This window comes from Brachionichthys hirsutus, chromosome 23, assembly GCF_040956055.1.
Source record: "Brachionichthys hirsutus isolate HB-005 chromosome 23, CSIRO-AGI_Bhir_v1, whole genome shotgun sequence".
In the NCBI taxonomy this organism is placed as follows: Eukaryota; Metazoa; Chordata; class Actinopteri; order Lophiiformes; family Brachionichthyidae; genus Brachionichthys; species Brachionichthys hirsutus.
In genome coordinates, this window is record NC_090919.1 from 4,632,513 (window position 1) to 4,654,860 (window position 22,348).

The 22,348-nt window shown below is 41.3% G+C and overlaps 5 protein-coding genes across 5 annotated transcripts; 2 read left to right on the forward strand and 3 right to left on the reverse strand.

Moving 5' to 3' along the window:
- Window positions 1-1,799: 1,799 nt before the first annotated feature.
- On the reverse strand, window positions 1,800-3,750 carry LOC137911380 (glyoxal reductase-like). Its single transcript, XM_068755745.1, has 6 exons — window positions 3,654-3,750; window positions 2,993-3,267; window positions 2,740-2,885; window positions 2,432-2,571; window positions 2,092-2,250; window positions 1,800-2,008 (listed from the first exon to the last, which is right to left on the reverse strand). The coding sequence occupies exons 2-6, from the start codon at window positions 3,235-3,237 to the stop codon at window positions 1,829-1,831; spliced, it is 870 nt and encodes a 289-aa protein (XP_068611846.1). The 5' UTR covers window positions 3,238-3,267; window positions 3,654-3,750; the 3' UTR covers window positions 1,800-1,828.
- A 622-nt stretch (window positions 3,751-4,372) lies between these two features.
- Window positions 4,373-6,185, reverse strand: LOC137911503 (glyoxal reductase-like). The gene is made up of 5 exons (XM_068755881.1): window positions 5,941-6,185; window positions 5,688-5,833; window positions 5,380-5,519; window positions 5,040-5,198; window positions 4,373-4,956 (listed from the first exon to the last, which is right to left on the reverse strand). Exons 1-5 carry the CDS (start codon window positions 6,183-6,185, stop codon window positions 4,777-4,779), a joined length of 870 nt encoding a protein of 289 aa, XP_068611982.1. The 3' UTR covers window positions 4,373-4,776.
- Window positions 6,186-7,295: 1,110 nt separating this feature from the next.
- Window positions 7,296-9,848, reverse strand: LOC137911458 (glyoxal reductase-like). The gene is made up of 6 exons (XM_068755831.1): window positions 9,713-9,848; window positions 9,223-9,494; window positions 8,970-9,115; window positions 8,662-8,801; window positions 7,968-8,126; window positions 7,296-7,884 (listed from the first exon to the last, which is right to left on the reverse strand). Exons 2-6 carry the CDS (start codon window positions 9,462-9,464, stop codon window positions 7,705-7,707), a joined length of 867 nt encoding a protein of 288 aa, XP_068611932.1. The 5' UTR covers window positions 9,465-9,494; window positions 9,713-9,848; the 3' UTR covers window positions 7,296-7,704.
- Window positions 9,849-10,168: 320 nt separating this feature from the next.
- LOC137911754 (membrane-anchored junction protein) lies at window positions 10,169-11,218 on the forward strand. The gene is made up of 3 exons (XM_068756133.1): window positions 10,169-10,256; window positions 10,865-10,938; window positions 11,051-11,218. Exons 1-3 carry the CDS (start codon window positions 10,169-10,171, stop codon window positions 11,216-11,218), a joined length of 330 nt encoding a protein of 109 aa, XP_068612234.1.
- A 3,316-nt stretch (window positions 11,219-14,534) lies between these two features.
- LOC137911526 (uncharacterized) lies at window positions 14,535-21,145 on the forward strand. The gene is made up of 10 exons (XM_068755906.1): window positions 14,535-14,740; window positions 15,875-16,029; window positions 16,912-17,029; window positions 17,139-17,238; window positions 18,634-18,839; window positions 18,983-19,116; window positions 19,294-19,417; window positions 19,502-19,598; window positions 19,694-19,766; window positions 20,080-21,145. The coding sequence occupies exons 1-10, from the start codon at window positions 14,677-14,679 to the stop codon at window positions 20,149-20,151; spliced, it is 1,143 nt and encodes a 380-aa protein (XP_068612007.1). The 5' UTR covers window positions 14,535-14,676; the 3' UTR covers window positions 20,152-21,145.
- The last annotated feature ends 1,203 nt before the right edge of the window (window positions 21,146-22,348 follow it).

Consider the following 22,348-nt stretch of genomic DNA (forward strand, 5'->3'; position numbering starts at 1 on the left):
GTCAACGTAAAAAAGAGGCCGAGGTCGGGGTGGCGCGGAGGAAGGGGGTGGAAGGAAGGCTGAACAGCCGGCAGGCAACGAGTGTTGCAACTGTGGCGAATAAAAGGTGTTTTGTTAAGACAGAGGTCGAGAGGGTACTTTACGCGTTACTGCAGGGCGTCAAGATAAGAAAAACACACAATTCGGCATGACTAGATATGAAGGAACAAGCAGATAATCATGGGGTGAAGGACAGAAATGCAAGCGCTGATAGGAAAAAAAATCTCTAAAAATTTTAAAAGGTACATAAACGAACAGATCATTGATGGCAATGACACCGTCTTCGTTTGATGTTTATTATTTCCTGTTTGTTCATCCTGTCTCAATTTCACAAGTGCATTTGTTTGTTTACACCTTACCTTGCTCATCTACCTCAGAGATCAGCATCTGATGACGGACTTGGCGCAACGCTCACCTTGCTTTTGGATTTGGTTCGAAGCACAAAGAAACAAAAAGTGCTTCAGCGATGGAGAAAATTGATTCTCTCTGACAATGGTTCAACAACGATTCATGTGTTGCTAACAAAATGCTTTCAGAACTTAGTGACAGACTCCAGGTCGACCTGAAGACAAACTGCAGTTACCAGCCACAACTCTGGCGGGGCTGTAAAACGAAACACCCGTGACCCGCAAGGCTGTAAACAAGACGACTTAGGTCGTCTAATGATGAGACAACCTCAATCGTCTTGTCTACAAGATAGATTAGACTCTAATCTTCAAGAAAATACAGTCTTTCTACTGATCTAGGTTATTGATAAGGTCTGGTCTACTTGCAAGTTCACTGTTACAATCACAAGTAGGGGGAATGTTGAGGGCGACAGTTAATGGTTAAGTTCGCCTTTGTAGTTTACTCTTAAGGGGAGGAGGGATGTGGTGTATTGAATTACATGCTTCACCGCACCCCACACCACCAGGGGGCGCGGTGGACCTAGAGGAGCAGTGAGACAATGCAGAGAGAAGAAGACATGACGTTGTCTGTGACTGGTATGTGAAGAACGGAGATGGAATAAAGCTAACAGACCTAAATGTCTGTCATTTAAGACGTTATTACATAACGGCTTCCCGCTATCCGTGGTCAGCCGCAGTGTAAACGACGTGACTGGGCAGGTTCTTCTTCTTCGTTTGCTTCATCTTCTTCTGGTGTTTAATGGCGGCTGGCCACCTTTGCTAAGGCGCGTTATCGCCTCCTACTGATCCGGGTTAATTAATATATTTGACGAGGAATACTGGATTGTATTTCTCATTGCTGCAGAATTTATTTATTTTTTGCATTTTGCAATAAAAATTAACTTAATGTGGCTTCTGGTGAATTTTTACAACTTATGTATTTGGATATTAGCCAGGCTAATTTGAAAGAATTGAACAAGTGCTGCTGAGATGTTTTTGTCACCTTTATTTTATTTTCCAAAGAACAATTTAAGCTATAATTGTACTTTTGACATTGTAAACTAAGAACACAAAGTACAATTGTATGATTTGATTTCAAAGTAATATGGTAAGTTTAATGAAAGGCCAGTAAGAGAAAACAAGCATATGAAATCAGTTTTAAAATGATAGACATTGATTTCAAAAGGAACAAGCAAATAGGAAACGGTTATTTACAAAAGAAAATTCTCTCCATTTCATGATTAATCATCAATACATTTATTACATCAAACCTGCTGTCTAAATTTACTAAGATGTCTGTGATTAAATTCATATTCTGCATGTCCATCAAATCTATAACAGCATGATTGCCAAGGCACCGTGGAAGGTGTGATGACTATAATGCTTGTTCCTCTAGTGATCTATTAAAGCACCTCTGATGGATCCCAGCAGCATCTCTCACCCCTGTCTAAAGCCGACAGTCTGTCCATGTCAGAATCACTCAAGGAGAAATCAAAAATCTTGGCATTTTCCTTTATTCTGTCTGGATTTGACGATTTGGGGATGACTGGAACGCCCTGCTGCACAGCCCAGCGCAACAGGACCTGGAGAGAAACAAAAGACCTCATTTTACAGCCTGAGCCAAAAAGGTTATTAATAAGTTGGTATGCTTTGTGTGTATGTTTACCTGTGCAGGTGTACGGTCATACTTCTTTGCCACCTCCATGACCACAGGATCTGTGACCAGCGTTCCTTTCTTTAAGGAGGAGTGGGCTTGGAAACACACTCCATACTCCTCACACACACTCCTCAGCTCTTTTTGGCACATCCTCGGGTGAAATTCTTCCTGGAGCAAAGAAATGTATGCATGTTCTTTCCCCGTCTGAAAGGGTTTTTCTCTGGGTATCGTTGGCTCATAGTAGCAGCGGCTCAGGACCGACTCCCAACCATGTTATTTTGTTGTACAATTGTATAATGAACGCTTCTTCTCCATATCCTACTAAATACGGTCTATCCATGCATTATACCTGCAGCACTGCAGGACGGACTTTGCAGCTTTGCATCAGTTCTCTCATGTGTGCTTCGGTGTAGTTGGACACTCCGATGGCCTTAAGCTTCCCCTGAGCATGCAGCTCCTCCAGTGCGGCCCAACTCTGAGCTCGGTTGCCTGGAATTTAATGTGTTTATTAATGATGACGTCATCGTCAGCGTTAAATGTCAGAAGTTCCATCTCTAAATTAGGAGAGCATTCATTCATAAATCACTTTACACATCTGCCCAAAGAATGATTTTGTTATATTTGCTGCTACAGCAAAGAAAACTAAGACACCTTTACCTGGGTTGCGTTGGTCAGAAACTGGCAGACCCTGTGTGCCAGGCCAGTGGATCAGGTAGAGATCAATGTAGCCCAAATCCAGCTGAGAGAGGCTGTGCAGAGCCGCTTCCATCGCTCTCTCGCCCTGATTGTTGGAAAATAACTTACTGCAGAGAGAAACAATCAAGAAAAGGGTAAAGTTTTCATCCAGTCAAACTGGATTTAGCTTCAGTGCCTTGATATGGTCGAGGGAAAAATGGTGTTTATATTTCACCTGGTTATGAACACATCCTCTCTGGTTAAGCCATGTTTAGGTAGGAGTTCTTTCAGAGCTCGACCCAATTGAGCTTCATTCTCGTACAGAGCGGCACTGTCAAAGGCCCGATAACCAGAATCCAGCGCTGCGTCCACAGCCCGATAAACCTCTTCAGGATCCTTCAGCTTGTACGTCCCCAAACCCACGATGGGCATGGACACTCCATTGTTTAGGAGGACAGGGGAAGCAGGAGAGGAGGACATCTTCTTTGGAACCTGTTTGGACAATTTGACCTGTTAAAAAAGTAGAGAGAGGAGAGAGAGAACTAAATATTTTCAGCAGTGAATATGGTTGAAATGGTGCCAGGACAGCACTACTGTAGGAAAATCTAAGAGTTTGTTTTTTGAGGGATACATTCTGAGAACCGGGAAGCAATGATGCAACAATAAATCTGTGTGTTCCACCATTGAAAGATCAGTAGCTTTTAGGGTTAAACAAAACGTGATGAGAAAAGATAATGGTGAACTGGTCTAATGTCAGTTCTAAACAATATCAGCATAAAGTTGAGAACGAGTTCCTTCCTGAACTGTTCCCATCTGAGAGCAGCCACTCTTTGCTGTTCAACAACAGAATCACTCAAGTCTAGCAAGTATAATGCGATGAAGATATTTGATCTCACCTTTTCGGGTACAGCGTGTTGTCTATACACAAAGTAAAAATACAGAGTTACTGAAAATACATGACATGCGGATAGAAAACACAAAGAACAACTTAAAAGTTTCAGGGTAACGCCCGTGGTCAGCTGGAGAGAAACTATGTGACAGGCTCTTCTTCTTCTTCTTCTTCTTCTTCTTTTTCCTTCGTCTTCTTCTTCTGGTGTTTAATGGCGGCTGGCCACCTTTGCTAAGGGGCGTTTCTGCCTCCTACTGATCCGGGGTGTGAATCAGGCTCCTTTCCTCAACTCCCTTACCAGACTGTAGTGCCTAAATAAATAATGGAAGGGAATATTATCTTTATATATATATATAAATATATATATTTGACTGGGGTAGGTTGCGCCCATAGACATCCCATAATATAATGATGTTGTTTCTCTCAGAAGGAATGTTTATAGATTTGCGTTGATCTCCATAAACTTCGTCTTATCCAGAGTAAAGAATCCATTGTTTCTGTATTTATGTCACACATATGACAGATGTTTTAAATGTTTAATTAATTCATTTGATGAGGAGTACTGGATTGTACTTCTCATTGCTGCAGAAAGTTGTTTTTGTTGAACTTTGCAATAAAAATGAACTTAATGTGGTTTCTGGTGATGTTTTATAATTTATGTATTGTAATATTAGCCAGGTTGATTTGAATGAATTGAACAAGTGCTGCTGAGATGTTTTTGTCACCTTTATTTTATTTTCCAACGAACAATTGAAGCTATACTTTGTGTTCTTAGTTTACAATGTGAAAAGTACAACAAGTACAATTTGATTTCAAAGTATGATGGTAAATTTAATGAAAGGCCAGTAAGAGAACAAGCATATGAAATCAGTTTTAAAATTATATATGCACCGGTATATTGACGGTTTCAAAGGAACAAGAAAATAGGAAACAGCTATTTATAAAAGAAAATCCTCTGTATTTCATGATTAACCCTCTATACATTTATTACATCAAACCTGCTGTCTAAATTTAAGAAGATGTCTGTGATTAAATTCATATTCTGCATGTCCATCAAATCTATAACAGCATGATTGCCAAGGCACCGTGGAAGGTGTGATGATTATAATGCTTGTTCCTCTAGTGATCTATTAAAGCACCTCTGATGGATCCCAGCAGCATCTCTCACCCCTGTCTAAAGCCGACAGTCTGTCCATGTCAGAATCACTCAGAGTGAAATCAAAAATCTTGGCATTGTCCTTTACTCTGTCTGGATTTGACGATTTGGGGATGACTGGAACGCCCTGCTGCACAGCCCAGCGCAACAGGACCTGGAGAGAAACAAAAGACCTCATTTTACAGCCTGAGCCAAAAAGGTTATTAATAAGTTGGTATGCTTTGTGTGTATGTTTACCTGTGAAGTTGTACGGTCATACTTCTTTGCCACCTCCATGACCACAGGATCTGTGACCAGCGTTCCTTTCTTTAAGGAGGAGTGGGCTTGGAAACACACTCCATACTCCTCACACACACTCCTCAGCTCTTTTTGGCACATCCTCGGGTGAAATTCTTCCTGGAGCAAAAAAATGTATGCATGTTCTCTCCCCGTCTGAAAGGGTTTTTCTCTGGGTACCCTTGGCTCATAGTAGCAGCGGCTCAGGACCGACTCCCAACCATGTTATTTTGTTGTACAATTGTATAATGAACGCTTCTTCTCCATATCCTATTAAATACGGTCTATCCATGCATTATACCTGCAGCACTGCAGGACGGACTTTGCAGCTTTGCATCAGTTCTCTCATGTGTGCTTCGGTGTAGTTGGACACTCCGATGGCCTTAAGCTTCCCCTGAGCATGCAGCTCCTCCAGTGCGGCCCAACTCTGAGCTCGGTTGCCTGGAATTTAACGTGTTTATTAATGATGACGTCATCATCAGTGTTAAATGTCAGAAGATTCATCTCTAAATTAGGAGAGCATTCATTCATAAATCACTTCACACATCTGCCCAAAGAATGATTTTGTTATATTTGCTGCTACAGCAAAGAAAACTAAGACACCTTTACCTGGGTTGCGTTGGTCAGACTCTCGCAGACCCTGTGTGCCAGGCCAGTGGATCAGGTAGAGATCAATGTAGCCCAAATCCAGCTGAGAGAGGCTGTGCAGAGCCGCTTCCATCGCTCTCTCGCCCTGATTGTTGGAAAATAACTTACTGCAGAGAGAAACAATCAAGAAAAGGGTAAAGTTTTCATCCAGTCAAACTGGATTTAGCTTCAGTGCCTTGATATGGTCGAGGGAAAAATTGTGTTTATATTTCACCTGGTTATGAACACATCCTCTCTGGTTAAGCCATGTTTAGGTAGGAGTTCCTTCAGAGCTCGACCCAATTGAGCTTCATTCTCGTACAGAGCGGCACTGTCAAAGGCCCGATAACCAGAATCCAGCGCTGCGTCCACAGCCCGATAAACCTCTTCAGGATCCTCCAGCTTGTACGTCCCCAAACCCACGATGGGCATGGACACTCCATTGTTTAGGAGGACAGGGGAAGCAGGAGAGGAGGACATCTTCATTGGAACCTGTTTGGACAATTTGACCTGATAACTAAGGAGAGAGAGGAGAGAGAGAACTAAATATTTTCAGCAGTGAATATGGTTGAAATGGTGCCAGGACAGCACTACTGTAGGAAAATCTAAGAGTTTGTTTTTTGAGGGATACATTCTGAGAACCGGGAAGCAATGATGCAACAATAAATCTGTGTGTTCCACCATTGAAAGATCAGTAGCTTTTAGGGTTAAACAAAACGTGATGAGAAAAGATAATGGTGAACTGGTCTAATGTCAGTTCTAAACAATATCAGCATAAAGTTGAGAACGAGTTCCTTCCTGAACTGTTCCCATCTGAGAGCAGCCACTCTTTGCTGTTCAACAACAGAATCACTCAAGTCTAGCACGTATAATGTGATAAAGATATTTGATCTCACCTTTTCGGGTACAGCGTGTTGTCTATACACAAAGTAAAAATACAGAGTTACTGAAAATACATGACATGCGGATAGAAAACACAAAGAACAACCTAAAAGTTTCAGGGTAACGCCCGTGGTCAGCTGGAGAGAAACTATGTGACAGGCTCTTCTTCTTCTTTTTCCTTCGTCTTCTTCTTCTGGTTTTTAATGGCGGCTGGCCACCTTTGCTAAGGGGCGTTTCTGCCTCCTACTGATCCGGGGTGTGGATCAGGCTCCTTTCCTCAACTCCCTTACCAGACTGTAGTGCCTAAATAAATAATGGAAGGGAATATTATCTTAATATATATATATATATGACTGGGGTAGGTTGCGCCCATAGACATCCCATAATATAATGATGTTGTTTGTCTCAGAAGGAATGTTTATAGATTTGCGTTGATCTCCATAAACTTCGTCTTATCCAGAGTAAAGAATCCATTGTTTCTGTTTTTTTGTCACACATATGACAGATGTTTTAAATGTTTAATTAATTCATTTGATGAGGAGTACTGGATTGTACTTCTCAATGCTGCAGAAAGTTGTTTTTGTTGAACTTTGCAATAAAAATGAACTTAATGTGGTTTCTGGTGATATTTTATAATTTATGTATTGTAATATTAGCCAAGTTGATTTGAATGAATTGAACAAATGCTGCTGAGATGTTTTTGTCACCTTTATTTTATTTTCCAACGAACAATTGAAGCTATACTTTGTGTTCTTAGTTTACAATGTGAAAAGTACAACAAGTACAATTTGATTTCAAAGTATGATGGTAAATTTAATGAAAGGCCAGTAAGAGAACAAGCATATGAAATCAGTTTTAAAATTATATATACACCGGTATATTGACGGTTTCAAAGGAACAAGAAAATAGGAAACAGCTATTTATAAAAGAAAATCCTCTGTATTTCATGATTAACCCTCTATACATTTATTACATCAAACCTGCTGTCTAAATTTAAGAAGATGTCTGTGATTAAATTCATATTCTGCATGTCCATCAAATCTATAACAGCATGATTGCCAAGGCACCGTGGAAGGTGTGATGATTATAATGCTTGTTCCTCTAGTCTAGTGATCTATTAAAGCACCTCTGATGGATCCCAGCAGCATCTCTCACCCCTGTCTAAAGCCGACAGTCTGTCCATGTCAGAATCACTCAGAGTGAAATCAAAGATCTTGGCATTTTCCTTTATTCTGTCTGGATTCAACGATTTGGGGATGACTGGAACGCCCTGCTGCACAGCCCAGCGCAACAGGACCTGGAGAGAAACAAAAGACCTCATTTTACAGCCTGAGCCAAAAAGGTTATTAATAAGTTGGTATGCTTTGTGTGTATGTTTACCTGTGAAGTTGTACGGTCATACTTCTTTGCCACCTCCATGACCACAGGATCTGTGAACAGCTTTCCTCTCTCTAAGGAGGCGTAGGCTTGAAAACACACTCCATACTCCTCACACACACTCCTTAGCTCTTTTTGGCACAGCCTGGGGTGAAACTCGACCTGGAGAAATAAATAAATAACTATATCTATATGGACTCTGTCACCAAACAAGTGTCTAAAGCTTGTTTCCCGATTGCAGGAGAACAGTGGCATAATGATTAGCGCTGTTGCCTCACAGCAAGGAGGTCCATGGGTTCAAACTCTAGTACTCCCAGTATGGCCTTTCTGTGGAGAGTTTGCATGTTCTCGCCCCATCTGAAAGGGTTTTCTCTGGCTCATAGTAGCAGCGGCTCAGGACCGACTCCCACACCAACCGTGTTATTTTGTTGTATAATTGTATAATGAACGCTTCTTCTCCTTAATTTATTGTTATTTGGCATCAATTGAGTAATTTATTTTTATTGTATTGGTATTGTTACATGTCGATGATTTATGTACTCAGGACTTTCAACGGAAACAAGACCGCAAGGGCTTTTTTGAAATGCTCCTCTTTGACAGGATGTTTGACTGTACTTGTACTCTAACATTCTATCTCATAAATATATTCATCATCATCATCATATCCTACTAAATACGGTCTATCCATGCATTATACCTGCAGCACTGCAGGACGGACTTTGCAGCTTTGCATCAGTTCTCTCAGGTGTGCTTCGGTGTAGTTGGACACTCCGATGGCCTTAAGCTTCCCCTGAGCATGCAGCTCCTCCAGTGTGGCCCAACTCTGAGCTCGGTTGCCTGGAATTTAACGTGTATATTAATGATGACGTCATCGTCAGTGTTAAATGTCAGAAGTTCCATCTCTAAATTAGGAGAACATTCATTCATAAATCACTTTACACATCTGCCCAAAGAATGATTTTGTTATATTTGCTGCTACAGCAAAGAAAACCAAGACACCTTTACCTGGGTTGCGTTGGTCAGAAACTGGCAGACCCTGTGTGCCAGGCCAGTGGATCAGGTAGAGATCGATGTAGCCCAAATCCAGCTGAGAGAGGCTGTGCAGAGCCGCTTCCATCGCTCCCTCGCCCTGATTCTTGGGAGATAACTTACTGCAGAGAGAAACAATCAAGAAAAGGGTAAAGTTTTCATCCAGTCAAACTGGATTTAGCTTCAGTGCCTTGATATGGTCGAGGGAAAAATGGTGTTTATATTTCACCTGGTTATGAACACATCCTCTCTGGTTAAGCCATGTTTGGGTAGGAGTTCCCTCAGAGATCGACCCAATTGAGCTTCATTCTCGTACGCATCGGCACTGTCAAAGGCCCGATAACCAGAGGTCAGCGCTGCGTCCACAGCCCGATAAACCTCTTCAGGATCCTCCAGCTTGCAGGTCCCGAAACCCACGATGGGCATGGACGCTCCATTGTTTAGGAGGACAGGAGCAGGAGAGGAGGACATCTTCTTTGGAACCTGTTTGGACAATTTGACCTGTTAAGTAAGGAGAGAGAGGAGAGTGAGAACGGCACGCAAACGTCACAAGAAATAATAATGGTCAACTTGTCAAATGGCAGTTTAAAACAATAGCAGTAAAGTTTGTTGAAATAAATACAGAGATCAATCACCCACTCGCCCTGTTTTCTAATCTAACGGACTCCCTCTCGAAGCTGTTCAACAACACAATCACTCATAAAGATATTTGATCTCACCTTTTCGGCAACAGCGTGTTGTCTATACACAAAGTAAAAAATACAGCGTTACTGAAAACGTATTATATATGCGTATAATAGACACGAATAACAACAAATCACGAGTTACGACGCTTTCAATTCTGTGCTTCCGGGGTAGGTTGGGTTTATATGACGACGTCATTAGCTTATGTCGTTGATTGGCAGAAGATCTATCCACTCAACGGATCGGAATCTCGGGTCGGGGGCAACTTCCTTTCTGGAACGTGATGACGTTGGACGTTTTAAGTATTTATTTATTGGTCGACGTTTTCCCTTTTAAGTAGGCCAGGTTGGCGCGCGCTCGATGACGACGGCCAGTCGCCATTACGTTAATTTTGTTTTCGCGTGTCCGTGGTGACAGAGAGAGAGAGTTTTCGTTTGAAGCAACAGTTAATCGATTATTATAATTAAGCTAACTATTACTTTAGCTCCACCATGCCCCTCCAGGCCTTCTCCTTTCCTGTCCCTGAAACTCGGTTCTTCAAAGCTGGTAGTTTCATCTACAAGTTCCAGCTCCGAGGAGGCAGCAGCTTCAGGCAGGACACATTTTAACTGTGTTTTAGAAGAAAAATAAGTCTTTATTTTCATATTTATGAAATTCCTTTTACACCCCACAATGGTCCGTTTAGACCGGAACCCGCTCTCCATCCACCAGTCCGAATTTTCGCCGGGGACGGGATTTGAACCGGTGACCCTTAAGTTCCCAACCCAAGCCCCAAAGCAAACCACTGAGCCCCAACCTCATGTTTGATTTTAAGAGTCACACTCTAAAATGTTTACTTTTTGCTCAAAAGTGACTTTGCATAAAAAAAAATTCCATTCAGATTCTTGCTGCTTATTAATGTGGAGCGAAACCAGATTCATGTCTGCTGATTTGACCCCGGTGTAAACAGTCTAGACTCAGAGTGCACTCAAAATGTTCTTTATTCACATACGCAGTTTTTTCCCATTTGAACTCTTTTATTTTTAACCCTTATGCTATCGCTAAGCGTTCTGGTTTTTGTTTCATCTGCACATGATAAGACCGCACCGTTGTAAGAAGCTTTTCATGTCTGTTCCCGACACAAAATGAACAAACATGACCCGCTCATACTCTGTATAGCCATCTTTAGAATACTCTGTGACCGCGAGATAATGCGTATGATTTACACGTCACCAGTGGAGAGGAGGTTCTGAGAGGGAACCGCCTCAATCAGGAACTGGAGGTAACTATTGATGCTCTCATAGTAAATGGAGCAATTCTAAACCCCAATTATTGCTGATTTTATTCTTATTTTTAAAATTTGTTAATTCTGTGTTTGTCTCTTCTACTTCAAGGACATTATTCGAACTGTTCTCGGTAACCTGGACAACCTCCAACCCTTCACCAGCGCCCGCTTCAATGTCTTCCCTTGTATCCTTATTCATCAGTTCATCCAGTCGGCGTGTTTGATACGAATCAAAGAGCTTGAATGTTTTATTTTGATAACTACGAGTAGCAGATAAGAAGCGGTGGGAAGGCATGTCAAAGGTGATGTGCAAGCACCATAAAAGGGTTTTAAGCGCCTACCCCTTTATTCTTATCCTCTACCTGGAGGACAATGGTGAGAATCAACGCACACACAGGATGCGATTTCATCCACAGCATACGTTAACACACATTTTAACATCATCATAAATAGTTGATAATGCAATTGTGACATCCAAGTCAATTTACTAGAGTTCGCGAAGAACTGTGTGAAGAAGCAGGAGAGACTTCGGAAAGTACCTGGAACCAAAAAAAAAATGATGGTTCAAAGGATGCATGGATTATTGAACTGATTGTCTTCATCAAAGAGAAAGATGTACGGTCCAAAAACAATATCAGCAACGAAACATTAATGCACGCGAGGGACTTAAACATTAAGTTGTTTAAAGTGCAGGAGCAGCAGATCCTTTTCTCACAAACATTTATCTTGTTTAAGGAAAACATGAGGAGGAGGAGGAGGAGGAGACGAAGCTGGTGAGTTGCTGTGCCGTTATTCAGTGAGAAGAAAGTGTTCAAGTGTCTTAAAGTTCATTTTGTTCTTGTGTAAATCAGAGTTGGTGTATTTTCTTTGCCAACCATGATCATTTGTGTTTACAAAGGTGCAGTTTTTTTGCCTGCATGTTTGCATTCAAGTAATATAATGTCTACTGTGTGTATCATCCTGTACGTCACTGCGTTTTAGGAGAAAGAAGGCCCACTCTCTGTTTCTGAGCCACCAACAAAGCGCAATAGAACCTATTTACCACTAGAGGGGGCAGTAATAAAGGATTTAATGAAATATTTGGACGCTGGCAGCGACGCTCCTCTGGTCAGGTGGGTGCCCCCCCCCCCCACACAGACATCTGTAACCAGCTGTCCGTCACATGTAAGCTCATTTAAGCTCCACGCCGAACGCAAAACGCTCAAACGCATAAATATCTTGACGGCAACCAGCTCTTCCCTCATGAGGGTTGAATGCAGTTTTTTGTAACCCAGCTTAAAAACAAAGGCTGAGCCCACCGGGTCCAAAGATTCATGCAAAATACGCCTTTGGTAACAATCGCCCCACTGGTTAACAAGAAGCATCACGTTGTCTCTGTCGCCTGCAAAAAATGTTTGTCGACATGTTTCTGGTTTCGTTGCTATGAAAGCTTGAAACCAACTGAATCGGCATTTTTTTTCAGGTGCGGGTGGAGTGGAGCTAGCACAGGCATGGGCAAACCAAGGCCCGGGGGCCAAATACGGCCCGCTGGGCTATTTAATCCGGCCCGCCGAACTTGTCCAAATTATATCATTAAATTATTTGTATTATAATTAAACCTCATTCATTAGACCTTGTCCCTGTGATGCTACCTGTAAACGGCCAAATCCTTTCATGTAATGGCTTTTACATGTCATTTATATTAGTTCACAGGAACACTCCATCCATCTGTTCCTGGCCCCGCCCCTCTGTCAAATTTTAGAACCCATTGTGGCCCGCGAGTCAAAAAGTTTGCCCACCCCTGAGCTAGCATCATGTAGCATCATTGGCGCTTTACAGATAGCAACAGTCAATTGTTCTGCTTGGTGGCCCAACTGTCAGCAGGCCGGACAGTCCACAGGCGAGGGAAGAGGTGGTGGAAGATCCGGGATGTCCCGACGAGGTGATTGCTCACTTTAGCATGCTCGTCTTTGGTGCAGCTTCAGGCTAACATTAGCACATGCGTTGAAATGCTTTGCTTCAAAAGCGCGGCTGCGTTGTTGCTCGTTACGGCGGAGCGTTCATAGATTATTTCCTCGTGTTAGAGCCGATTCAAAACATTCTCTCCTCCGCGCTCTTTTCGTACGACCTGCTTCTCGTGCGTCTCGCGTGCGCCACTTCAAGCAATGTGAAACAATGGCGCCTATCGAGCTGCTGGTTTCGGCGGCGTTTGAATCTTTCTCCACTCATTCCCTCAGGGAGGGACTGAGGAGTCTGATGACCCCCAGCAGACATCAGGACTCGGCACGGCGACTTCATTTGAGGTGCATCCCGGGACACTTCAGGACTTGAGCAAGCAGGACGGCGATGAGGAGGGGGGGGATGCAGATTCGGCGTCTGAGTCGCCCGCGGCGTCGGGGATATTGGCTCAAATTGCCAGGTTTGTTGATGCCCCGGTGAGCCGTTCACCCTGAGGTCGGCGTCAGAGCAGCCACAGCGGCCACGAGCCGATACCCTCCTACCGTGCTGTAGCCACCGTTCTACGCGCGAGGAGTTTCTTCACAAGGATAAACTAAACGTCTCCTTCTCTGTCCGCAGAAACATCTTTCCCTTTTCCCTGTTCGTCCGAAAGACCGGCGAGCCGCCGCAGGCAGAGGAGAGGCTTCCCGGAAAGTCCGCTCAATGAACAAGAACTGTTTGCTCGAGATCATTGTTTTGTTGAAGTGTGTTCATATGTATTTTTTCCACTTAATTTCACTATCATTGTCTAATCTTATAAATAGATTTGACATAATTCCATAGGATCAGAGGGATTATCTTCCATCATCTTACTGTTAAATAAATATTGTTGTTTCTATGTTTCTCAAAACATTCAATGTTGTTTTAAGCTTATTATGGTTTGTTTACATCTGTGAAGGAGGTTTGTTTTCAATCTCAGAATTAAAACCTTAAATCTCTGGAGTGAATTCGGATAAAGGACAGATTGAGGAGATTTTCATCTGTCACACTGCGCAACGCTGTGGAACGGACTACTTGCCCCGGCAAGTTTTCAAATGTAGGGAGTGTTGAACCTTTAATCGCTGAATCACCCTGCCTTTAGTCATTCTGCCATCTGCTTCCGCTGAACCTGTTTACCGGTTGAACAGACCAAACGGTCTGCTTTGAGCATTTAGCAACTTGCCCAGTCTTTTGCTCTCCCTCTCTCATATCTGTTTGACATGTGGCGTTGTCATAAAATGCATAATAAACCTATATTGTTATGATGAGGCACAACAACAGATATATTGTCTATATACTGTTGGTAACGACTCTTAGAATATGTGTTGTTTTGTGTTAATACTCCTGTCATTTTTTTTATAAATAACATGTTTTTTTTTAAATAAGCCCCTAAATGAAGTTGCCATGTAAATAACAAAATGTATCAGTCAATTGTAAAATATATATATTATATTCTCTTATTCGTTAACAGTTTTGAAAACATGTTTTACTCTTAGGGAATGAACGCTCCTTATAAATTTTGACCAATCAGGTGTGTCCAGTGGGGGGACACGTGACGCGCTCGTGTTCCCGAAACTCCCCCTCTAAGCCTTATTCCAGCTCGCAACATTTCAAGTCTTCCGTGAGTGAGTGGGTGAAAGTGAAACGTTTTCCAACCTGGCGGGGGAAAAAAAAAAAAAAAAACAGGGTTAGAAAACAGAAAACTGCGTCCGGTAATGGAAACAGCGTATTTACCTGAACGACTGCAGTGAAAGAGTGTCGAGGAAAAAGACAAACGGGATGTTCCAAAGTCCGGATCTCTTGGTTTTAAGCTGCCTCGTCTTAACCGTTGAAATCCACACAGGTAAGTTTTCACCAATTTATTCAACTTTCTACTATTGTAGTTTTGACATAAGAGCCAAGCTGTAATTTAGTTTTTCCTGCGTAAACATATCGGTGTTTCCCTTTCCCGGTGTTGACGTCACGAATGGCTGTCATCCCTTATGACCTGGTATTAGAGTCTGTAGAAACAGTAGCAGGAAACATCTGTTTTATTCTAAGAAAAGCAATACGCTCTTTATTTAGAAAAGAATGCATATCTCTGTTCCACACGTTGTTTCCGACTACGAATTCTTCTGTAAATGATCAACTGGAAGAAAAGGACGGACAATTCCCAATACGGGTTTTTTATGTGACAAATAAGGTGAAATAAATTTATTTTAAAAGTATTCAGAAATATTACCCTGCCAATTGTTCTTTCTGAGAAAACCACCCTGAGCCCGTTCAGCGCCTCTTCTGGATCTGGATCTGTATCATTCTGGAAAGACTTCAGCAGCTTCTCCTTAAAATGGGAAAATGTTGTATTTTGTTCTTTCAGAAGGCAAAGAAAAGGAATCGAAGATATATATTTTTTATTATCAACCTCTTCATTTTATTAGCGAAGTTCTATATGCACAGATGTAAATATAATAAGCAAAGACCAGCATTAAAATTATTTTATAATGATAGTTTGGCATATATATAAAATTAATTTGGGGTTCATTGAACAAAAACACTTCTTTTTTTTAAAATATTTGTATCACATACAAATTATTTTAATGTATGTAATGTTTTTGCATAATACCCCCTGGCAATTGTTATGTAATCATTATACACTATTTGTATACTTATAAAAAAACAACCTCTGGCATTAGAGTGAGACTTGAGTATCAGAGGGTCAAATCATATCAGTATTCTCATTGAGATTGGGCAAAAAGTTCAGTCACAACATGAGGAGATGGAAAATAACAGCATAAATATTTAACATAAACATAAACAATGAATTAGTCAAGATTCAAGTCATTTATTATCATATACACGATAACCCTAAGCGTATTTGACTTCTGTTGTAAATCTGGCAGAACACGTCTTACTTTGCAATATAAATGTCCCGTTTTTGTCTCTGTCTATATATAATAAATGAACATCTCATTCATACCTTTCTCTTTATTTATCTAAGGCCACATTTTACCACCACGAAACCTGTCCCTGCGGTGGATTACGGATTTTGAACCGGAGCTGTCCTGGACTCCGCCCAAACACTCGATAAATAACTGCACGTACCTCGTAGCAGTACGAACAAACGACAATGAGAATGACAGCGAGGTTACAGAAGTGAGTATGGATTAGCTTCTGTTTTATAGGATGAGCGGTTATTGATTTAACATGTATTTTATTATCGGTTGGAGGATTGCAGGCCGACTCCTCCGTGAAAGTCAGATTGGAGATCCTTCCAGAACCTGAATTAAAAGCATACCTTGTCTGTAGCAAATAACAGCCAGCCAACGCTTTACAAGAATCCTCATTTACACACTGCAGGCCTCCATTCTGGCTTTTTATATACGTTCATATTTTATGTAATTGTCTAATCACCCAATTGCATGTGTATAGGGGTGATTCTGACATTAATACAAGATTCACTAATAATTGATACTATTAGCAATGATGAATTATAAATCATCGTGGAGTGTTTCAGCTTTAAATTGAACTCCTATCTTTAATATCTATAATATATATAACGTATAACATTTCTTTGTTTAGCAAAACCAAATGTGACGTTTCAGGAATTCAAGAAAGCCATTCACCAACTTCGTGATGTAAAGTCGTCTCAAAAGCTGTTCCTGACAAACATGACGACGGCTCCAAAGGAGAGTTTAATCTGTTAACAAGGCATGCTGGGAAATCTGCAAACACGCCGATCATTTTTCTTCACAAAGATAGCAAGAGTTCCTTGAACTCTGCAGAGCACATTCATCCAACTCGTCTCTCAAGTAAAAAAAAAAAAAAAAGAATAAAGTAATAAATATAGAGACGTTGCAGCGTAAACATATATTCTAGTCAACGGTCAGAGATTTACTTAAACTATCAAAGATAAAGAGTGATGGAAATGAAAGAAAGATAAAAGTTGATGCTGCTGAATGGTCCTTTTCGCAGCTGTAGAGTCATTGATGCTCTTTTTACTTGTTTGCTTGCATTCTCCTCCGTCTTCCTGCTCAGACATCTCCTCCCTGGACAGAGTACAAGCTGATGCACGGAGGATTTCTGCACTTCTCTGTTCAAACCGTTTGCGACGAAAAGGAAAGCGATCCGGAGCGCTTCGTCGTCACATATCCAGGTAGCACGAAGTCAGTCTAGGATCTTTCTCGGCCATATATGGACCTGCATCGATGTCTGTTTCTGCGCATGCTTGTTTAAATCTAAGTATGTGCCTCTGCTCTTTCCAGAGCTGGTTAGAGATTTGCAGTGCTACATCCATTCCTCCACACAAACTCACTGTTCCTGGACTCCGGCTATTCCTGCACCAGATCTTTGTTTTTTCTACAGGTACTGCATGTGTGAGGTTTTGGGGGGGTTTCTGCTGTGCATTGTGTGGGATTTATACCAAACTAATATGTGAAAAAAGATATTACGCAATATATTTGAGCAAGCTGTATTGCATTACTTCCGGATACAAAGTTCGCTTTTGTTTCTTTGCGATTGAGCATTAGCAAATACCTGATTACCCTGTAGTTCACGTGATCCAGAGCGTCCTCAGCTGGAGGACGTATCCGGATGCTTTCAGCTTCCAGAAATTCCAGAAACACTTTTTAAAAATATGTACCATCTTTTTTTTTTTTTTTATCAAATGCAATGAATTTCCATGTAACTTTTAGGAAGTTACATCAGAGTACATCCTCTTCCAGCACAAGAGGAACCACAGTGTGGCATAATGTGGGCGGGTGTTGATGGCTCCGAGTACGATTGTGTAAAGAGAAGAAGAAGAAGGCGCTTTATTTGTCATTACACAAATTGTACAACGAAATTACGAGGCTAGAGTTAGTCCTGAGCCGCTGCCGCTATGAGCCAACATAACCTAATGCATGTGGGGTTGCCTGGAGAAAACCCCATTGAGACGTGGAGAGTACATGCTATCGCTACACAGAAAGGCCTTGTTGGTAATGCTGGGATTTGAACCCATGACCTTCTTGCTGTGAGGCCAAAAGCATTAATCACTGAGCCACTGTGTATGTTTAACCATTGTCTGAAAACATTTTTGATTTTTGTTTACATTAAATGTATATTTTACAGATCTGTTGCTATGCCGACCACCAGACGGTTTACGATACCGTCGCTGCCAATTCCCAGAAATGCGGAAAAAAAGAAAGATATTTTGCTCTTGCAGGAAATTCCCAAGCGAGCAGTTTCTCTCAGTCCCAAGTACTGTTTTGGTCTTTAATAACATCATGGTCATGGCAGATTGTCTGTAAAAACACATTTACACTTTCACATGAACGCTCCAAAACACTGATAGGGTCAAAGAGAAGACGTATTATCATTACAGAGTGCAAGGGGTTAACAAAGGGGATTCATTAATACTGCAGTTAGCTTCTTAGAATAGTCCCATAACGAAGCTCATCCTTTCAGCAGGCTGTCATCACTTATTGACGAAACATCATCCAATGGGATGGAGACACAGGCCTGAGTTGTTGCGTTTACGACATTCTTCAGAAACTGCAGTAATACCATAAATGGCAAAAACAACAACAAGCAAAGGCATGCGGCCTGCTCTGATACCGTCTGTATAACTATAAATATATATATATATATATTTCTACTTAGAAGTACTGTATTGCTGCTGATAGATGGTCGCTCTGCTCTGCTTTGCTTTCATTGTCTCCATAATCTTGTGCAGCTTAGAAGTAAAAAAAGAATAAAAAGAATCTTCTCTGTCTTCTGAAGGTTAGTGAACGAGGACCGGACGGTGTCCATCGACAGCCAGTCCGGCTTCCCTGTCCAAGCGTGTTCGTCCTACACTCACACTGATGGTGTCAGGACAGGATGCGATTTGCAGGCAAAAGTCACCCAGGATGTCCACATTGTGTTTAATGGGACAGTGAACAACGAGCCTGTCAAGAACACCTTCAAAAGGGAGCTCCAAAGCAACGGTGCGCGGCGACCCGGTGCTGATTTAGTACATGTTGCACCTCCCCCCATTCAGTTTCAGTTGGGACTCGTCTTGAAACCCCTGCTGTGCTGCAGATGCGTGTGCATATTGAGTTGATTCAAGTCTTTTTTTTTTCCTCTACAGTGAGACCTCCTGCTTTAGAGTGGGAAGTTCAGAAAACTGGGACAAAGTTCCTGATAAGCTGGACTCCTCCTGACATTTCAAACCCGCCTAATTGGAAGTTTATGATTAAGTACACTGAGTGCGGCAAAACTTTGGTAAGGTCACTATTTGATCTTTTTTTTTTTTTTACATTTTACATTTTACATTTTAATTGAGGTTACTTGTATTGACGATCAAATCTGGCATTGATCCACGTTTGATAGCCTTGCTTTTTATCAGGCGCTCAATCTAAAAATTAAAGTAAAAAAAAAAAAAGAACTTTTTTTTTACAGCCAGAACTTGTATTGGAAGGAAAAGAAGCCGAGCTTCCTGTGGTCTCCCACTGTCCGTATCACATGTCTATAAGAGCAGTAGCGAGGGGAGCAGCGACGCCTTGGAGCCAGGAGAAGTATTTCAGTGCGTTCATCTTCTCTTTCTATATAAAGATTCACTACAAAGACTTTCTCGGTTATAAATGTACCTTGTATGTATTTTGTGCAGATGCAGATAGCGACCCTAATGCCTTGCTGTATGCTGCCATCCTCATCCCGTTGATAGCTGCCACCCTCGGAGCCCTGACTTTTATATGCTTGATGAAGTATGTTAAGCTTCCGTACCTTTTTCCGCCCCGCTCTGCTCCTGTTAGGTGTCTTATTTTTGTTTTGTCTCTGATATGTAACTTTCTCTACACAGACACAAGAATATAATTTTCCCCAAAGTGCCACAACCTCGGGACCTACTCGGTGATTCAGACAACAACAATAAGGTGACTTTTTTTTTTCTTCTTTTTTTAAAATGAGGAGTTAAGTTCCTGGTTGTCTTCCTAGATTATTGAAGCAGTTCATTTACATATATATAAACACTTGCATGCCACTAAATGCCCAGCACAATATTCTATTGTTTTATGATCCATTGATCAATTCGGCTCTTCTCTTAATTAAATGGAAATAAAATGGATCGACTAGAAAAGCACTCGGAGAGCGCAGACCTCCGCCGAGCAGCTCAATCCCATCGTAATTAGATTTACACCGTCCACTTTCGAACACATACTAGCATGTTGTCTATTTCTTTTTCCTCAGGCTGCGCTTCCCAGTCTTTACAACCAGGCGGAGGAAGAACACTGTGAAATCACTCTCGTGGTTGATCCTTAAATCATCAAACTTTGCTTACCTGCCGTTGCCTCCCAAATTCTTGTCGCCATGGCTCAACAAAATTGGGAGACTTTGCTGATCAACCTTTGACTGGACAGTTCATCGTAGTGGGCCTTGTAGTTGTGGGATGTGTTTGAGTAGCCACGTGCATGAAGGTGGATTTCAAATCAAACTTCAGTCTAAAAAAAACTCTGCATCCTAATGCATTCCTGGGCATATCTGCTGCTCTATTAAATGAAGAAGACCCTCATTGCACTGCAGATCTTCAGATACCTCATCAGTGGAAAAGTGCAGTCAGAGCTCGAGAGCTGTGTTATCTGTAAAATACTAAAGCAATGACTCAGAAAAAGAGTTTGAATCTTTATTTTATTTTATTTAAAATAAAATCAAATCAAATGTTTATATTTTTAACATGGACATCTGTCTTCTGCAGTCCTGATGATATTACTGCCAATGACATGCAGGGTTTTTTATATATATATATATATATATATATATATAAAAGATGATTTATTTCTTCATTTGCTTTTTAAAGGGAACAATTCAGCATTCTGCAATGACACGTTGTTTCTGTTTGCTTTTGCTGTTAATCCGAGAGTTCAGTCCCGATCATATGTATTAATGATTAAAGAAACAGGTGAACAGAATTTAACTCCATTGATAGCCGATCGGTTAAGTCCAGTTTCATGAATGCGTCTCTCAGGAAAACGCCGCCCACAGGAAGCAGGTTTTGTCTTTAGACTTTTTGCAAAGATATTTGCACTCAAGGTTCTGTTTCTGGACCAGCCGTGGGCTGTTGCTGAGCTGAATCCAGTCCGGAGCCGCAGCGCCGTTGCATGAAAGACTTTTATCAGGCACCCAGACTTGCTGATGCTGAGCAACACTTGAGAATTGTTTCTAAGTCATTTCACGTCATTTGATAACTTCAACAGTATGAAATGTTTACCTTACAGGAAAGTGTTATTTCACAGCAATCTATATAATAAATACATTAACGCACCATCCTGTTGTGATCCTGTTCTGTCCTGTATCAATGTGTTTTCGTTTTAATTCCTCTTCTGTCTTTTCCAACGCACAAGATGACACCGCAAAACCCGTTTGGACCGGTTTCTCACTCAAGTATTCTCATGAAGAGCGTAATAAGGGTTGGATGGAGGAAAACAAGGTTGCAGCACATTATTTAATTTCTCCATCACTCTGGGACATGGTCGATCTGGACTCATCAGGTCACGACTTCTGCAATGCTAACCTGAAATTATTGTGTCAAAGTTTGACAAAATCTACTTCTGCAAATTACAACAGTAATAACTTCCATCTTTGCGTGGCAATGGAAAAATAATAGAAAGTAGATGCACGTTTTTTTTCTTCCTCTGGAGAGTAAAGGTAATCCTGATGCAGATACATCAATCATGTTGCAGACGCTTTTGCCCCGATGAATGAACCTATATTATTTCTAAAGTCAAGTTGCATTTCTCATCGGTTGAGCAAATGGAGTGAGTTTGGAAGGGAGTGGATCCCTTTTTTTTTTTTTTTTAGTAACGCAAGCCAAATCAGGAAGTTTGAAGATGTTGGCGGCATCGTGACTCTTTTCATGAATGGTTGAACAATTGCATTTCTGCAACTGATTTAGCTGTTGTTGGCGCCGAGTCAATAATAACCGTTGCATAATAATAAACAGCAGTAGATCTAAGATATTAAAGTAGTTTTAGCCTCTATTGTCTGAAATCCATTTAGAGTCTCATCATCATTTTAAGCGTAATGATCCGATTTAAATTTATGGTGTTTGAAGTTGTGGATTATTGCAGTCCAAAATAAGAATACAGCTGCATTGTCTTCATTCACAGGATGAATGGAATGCTCGCAAATGGTACGAGACAGGAAATTAATTGAGGTGTCATACTGGTATGTGTGGGGGTGGGGGGGGGCACATGGACGAGAAGCATGGCTGATGCAATGTTGGTGTAATCGCTGTTTATTCCACATGGTGGGAGTTTTGCGTGCACAAAAAAAAAATCCACAGAATGTCTATTTTACAATTATGCTAAATAACATCTGTCATGTTTCCACTGCATTAAGGCTGTTATCAACCATCCGTAGCTATTTTAATACGACGTATTAAAATTCCAAATGGCTGCAGGCCTTCTTGGTTGACGCTGGGAATCCTCTCGCTTGTTTTGTTTTTAAAATATTTGACACA

What these genes read in the sequence shown, in the direction of transcription:
- LOC137911380 (XM_068755745.1), bottom strand. Translation starts at nt 3,237, where the DNA reads ATGTCCTCCTCTCCTGCTTCCCCTGTCCTCCTAAACAATGGAGTGTCC. An exon ending in TTCTGACCAACGCAACCCAG is followed by an intron (nt 2,572 to 2,739) that starts GTAAAGGTGTCT and finishes ATTAAATTCCAG; the next exon opens with GCAACCGAGCTCAGAGTTGG. An exon ending in ATGACCGTACACCTGCACAG is followed by an intron (nt 2,009 to 2,091) that starts GTAAACATACAC and finishes GTTTCTCTCCAG; the next exon opens with GTCCTGTTGCGCTGGGCTGT.
- LOC137911503 (XM_068755881.1), bottom strand. Translation starts at nt 6,185, where the DNA reads ATGTCCTCCTCTCCTGCTTCCCCTGTCCTCCTAAACAATGGAGTGTCC. An exon ending in GAGGATGTGTTCATAACCAG is followed by an intron (nt 5,834 to 5,940) that starts GTGAAATATAAA and finishes TTCTCTCTGCAG; the next exon opens with TAAGTTATTTTCCAACAATC. An exon ending in GTCTGACCAACGCAACCCAG is followed by an intron (nt 5,520 to 5,687) that starts GTAAAGGTGTCT and finishes GTTAAATTCCAG; the next exon opens with GCAACCGAGCTCAGAGTTGG.
- LOC137911458 (XM_068755831.1), bottom strand. Translation starts at nt 9,464, where the DNA reads ATGTCCTCCTCTCCTGCTCCTGTCCTCCTAAACAATGGAGCGTCCATG. An exon ending in TTCTGACCAACGCAACCCAG is followed by an intron (nt 8,802 to 8,969) that starts GTAAAGGTGTCT and finishes GTTAAATTCCAG; the next exon opens with GCAACCGAGCTCAGAGTTGG. An exon ending in TCCGTCCTGCAGTGCTGCAG is followed by an intron (nt 8,127 to 8,661) that starts GTATAATGCATG and finishes TTATTTCTCCAG; the next exon opens with GTCGAGTTTCACCCCAGGCT.
- LOC137911754 (XM_068756133.1), top strand. Translation starts at nt 10,169, where the DNA reads ATGCCCCTCCAGGCCTTCTCCTTTCCTGTCCCTGAAACTCGGTTCTTC. An exon ending in CAAGTTCCAGCTCCGAGGAG is followed by an intron (nt 10,257 to 10,864) that starts GCAGCAGCTTCA and finishes TGTGACCGCGAG; the next exon opens with ATAATGCGTATGATTTACAC. An exon ending in GCCTCAATCAGGAACTGGAG is followed by an intron (nt 10,939 to 11,050) that starts GTAACTATTGAT and finishes TTCTACTTCAAG; the next exon opens with GACATTATTCGAACTGTTCT.
- LOC137911526 (XM_068755906.1), top strand. Translation starts at nt 14,677, where the DNA reads ATGTTCCAAAGTCCGGATCTCTTGGTTTTAAGCTGCCTCGTCTTAACC. An exon ending in ATGACAGCGAGGTTACAGAA is followed by an intron (nt 16,030 to 16,911) that starts GTGAGTATGGAT and finishes CTTCCTGCTCAG; the next exon opens with ACATCTCCTCCCTGGACAGA. An exon ending in GAGCCAGGAGAAGTATTTCA is followed by an intron (nt 19,418 to 19,501) that starts GTGCGTTCATCT and finishes TATTTTGTGCAG; the next exon opens with ATGCAGATAGCGACCCTAAT.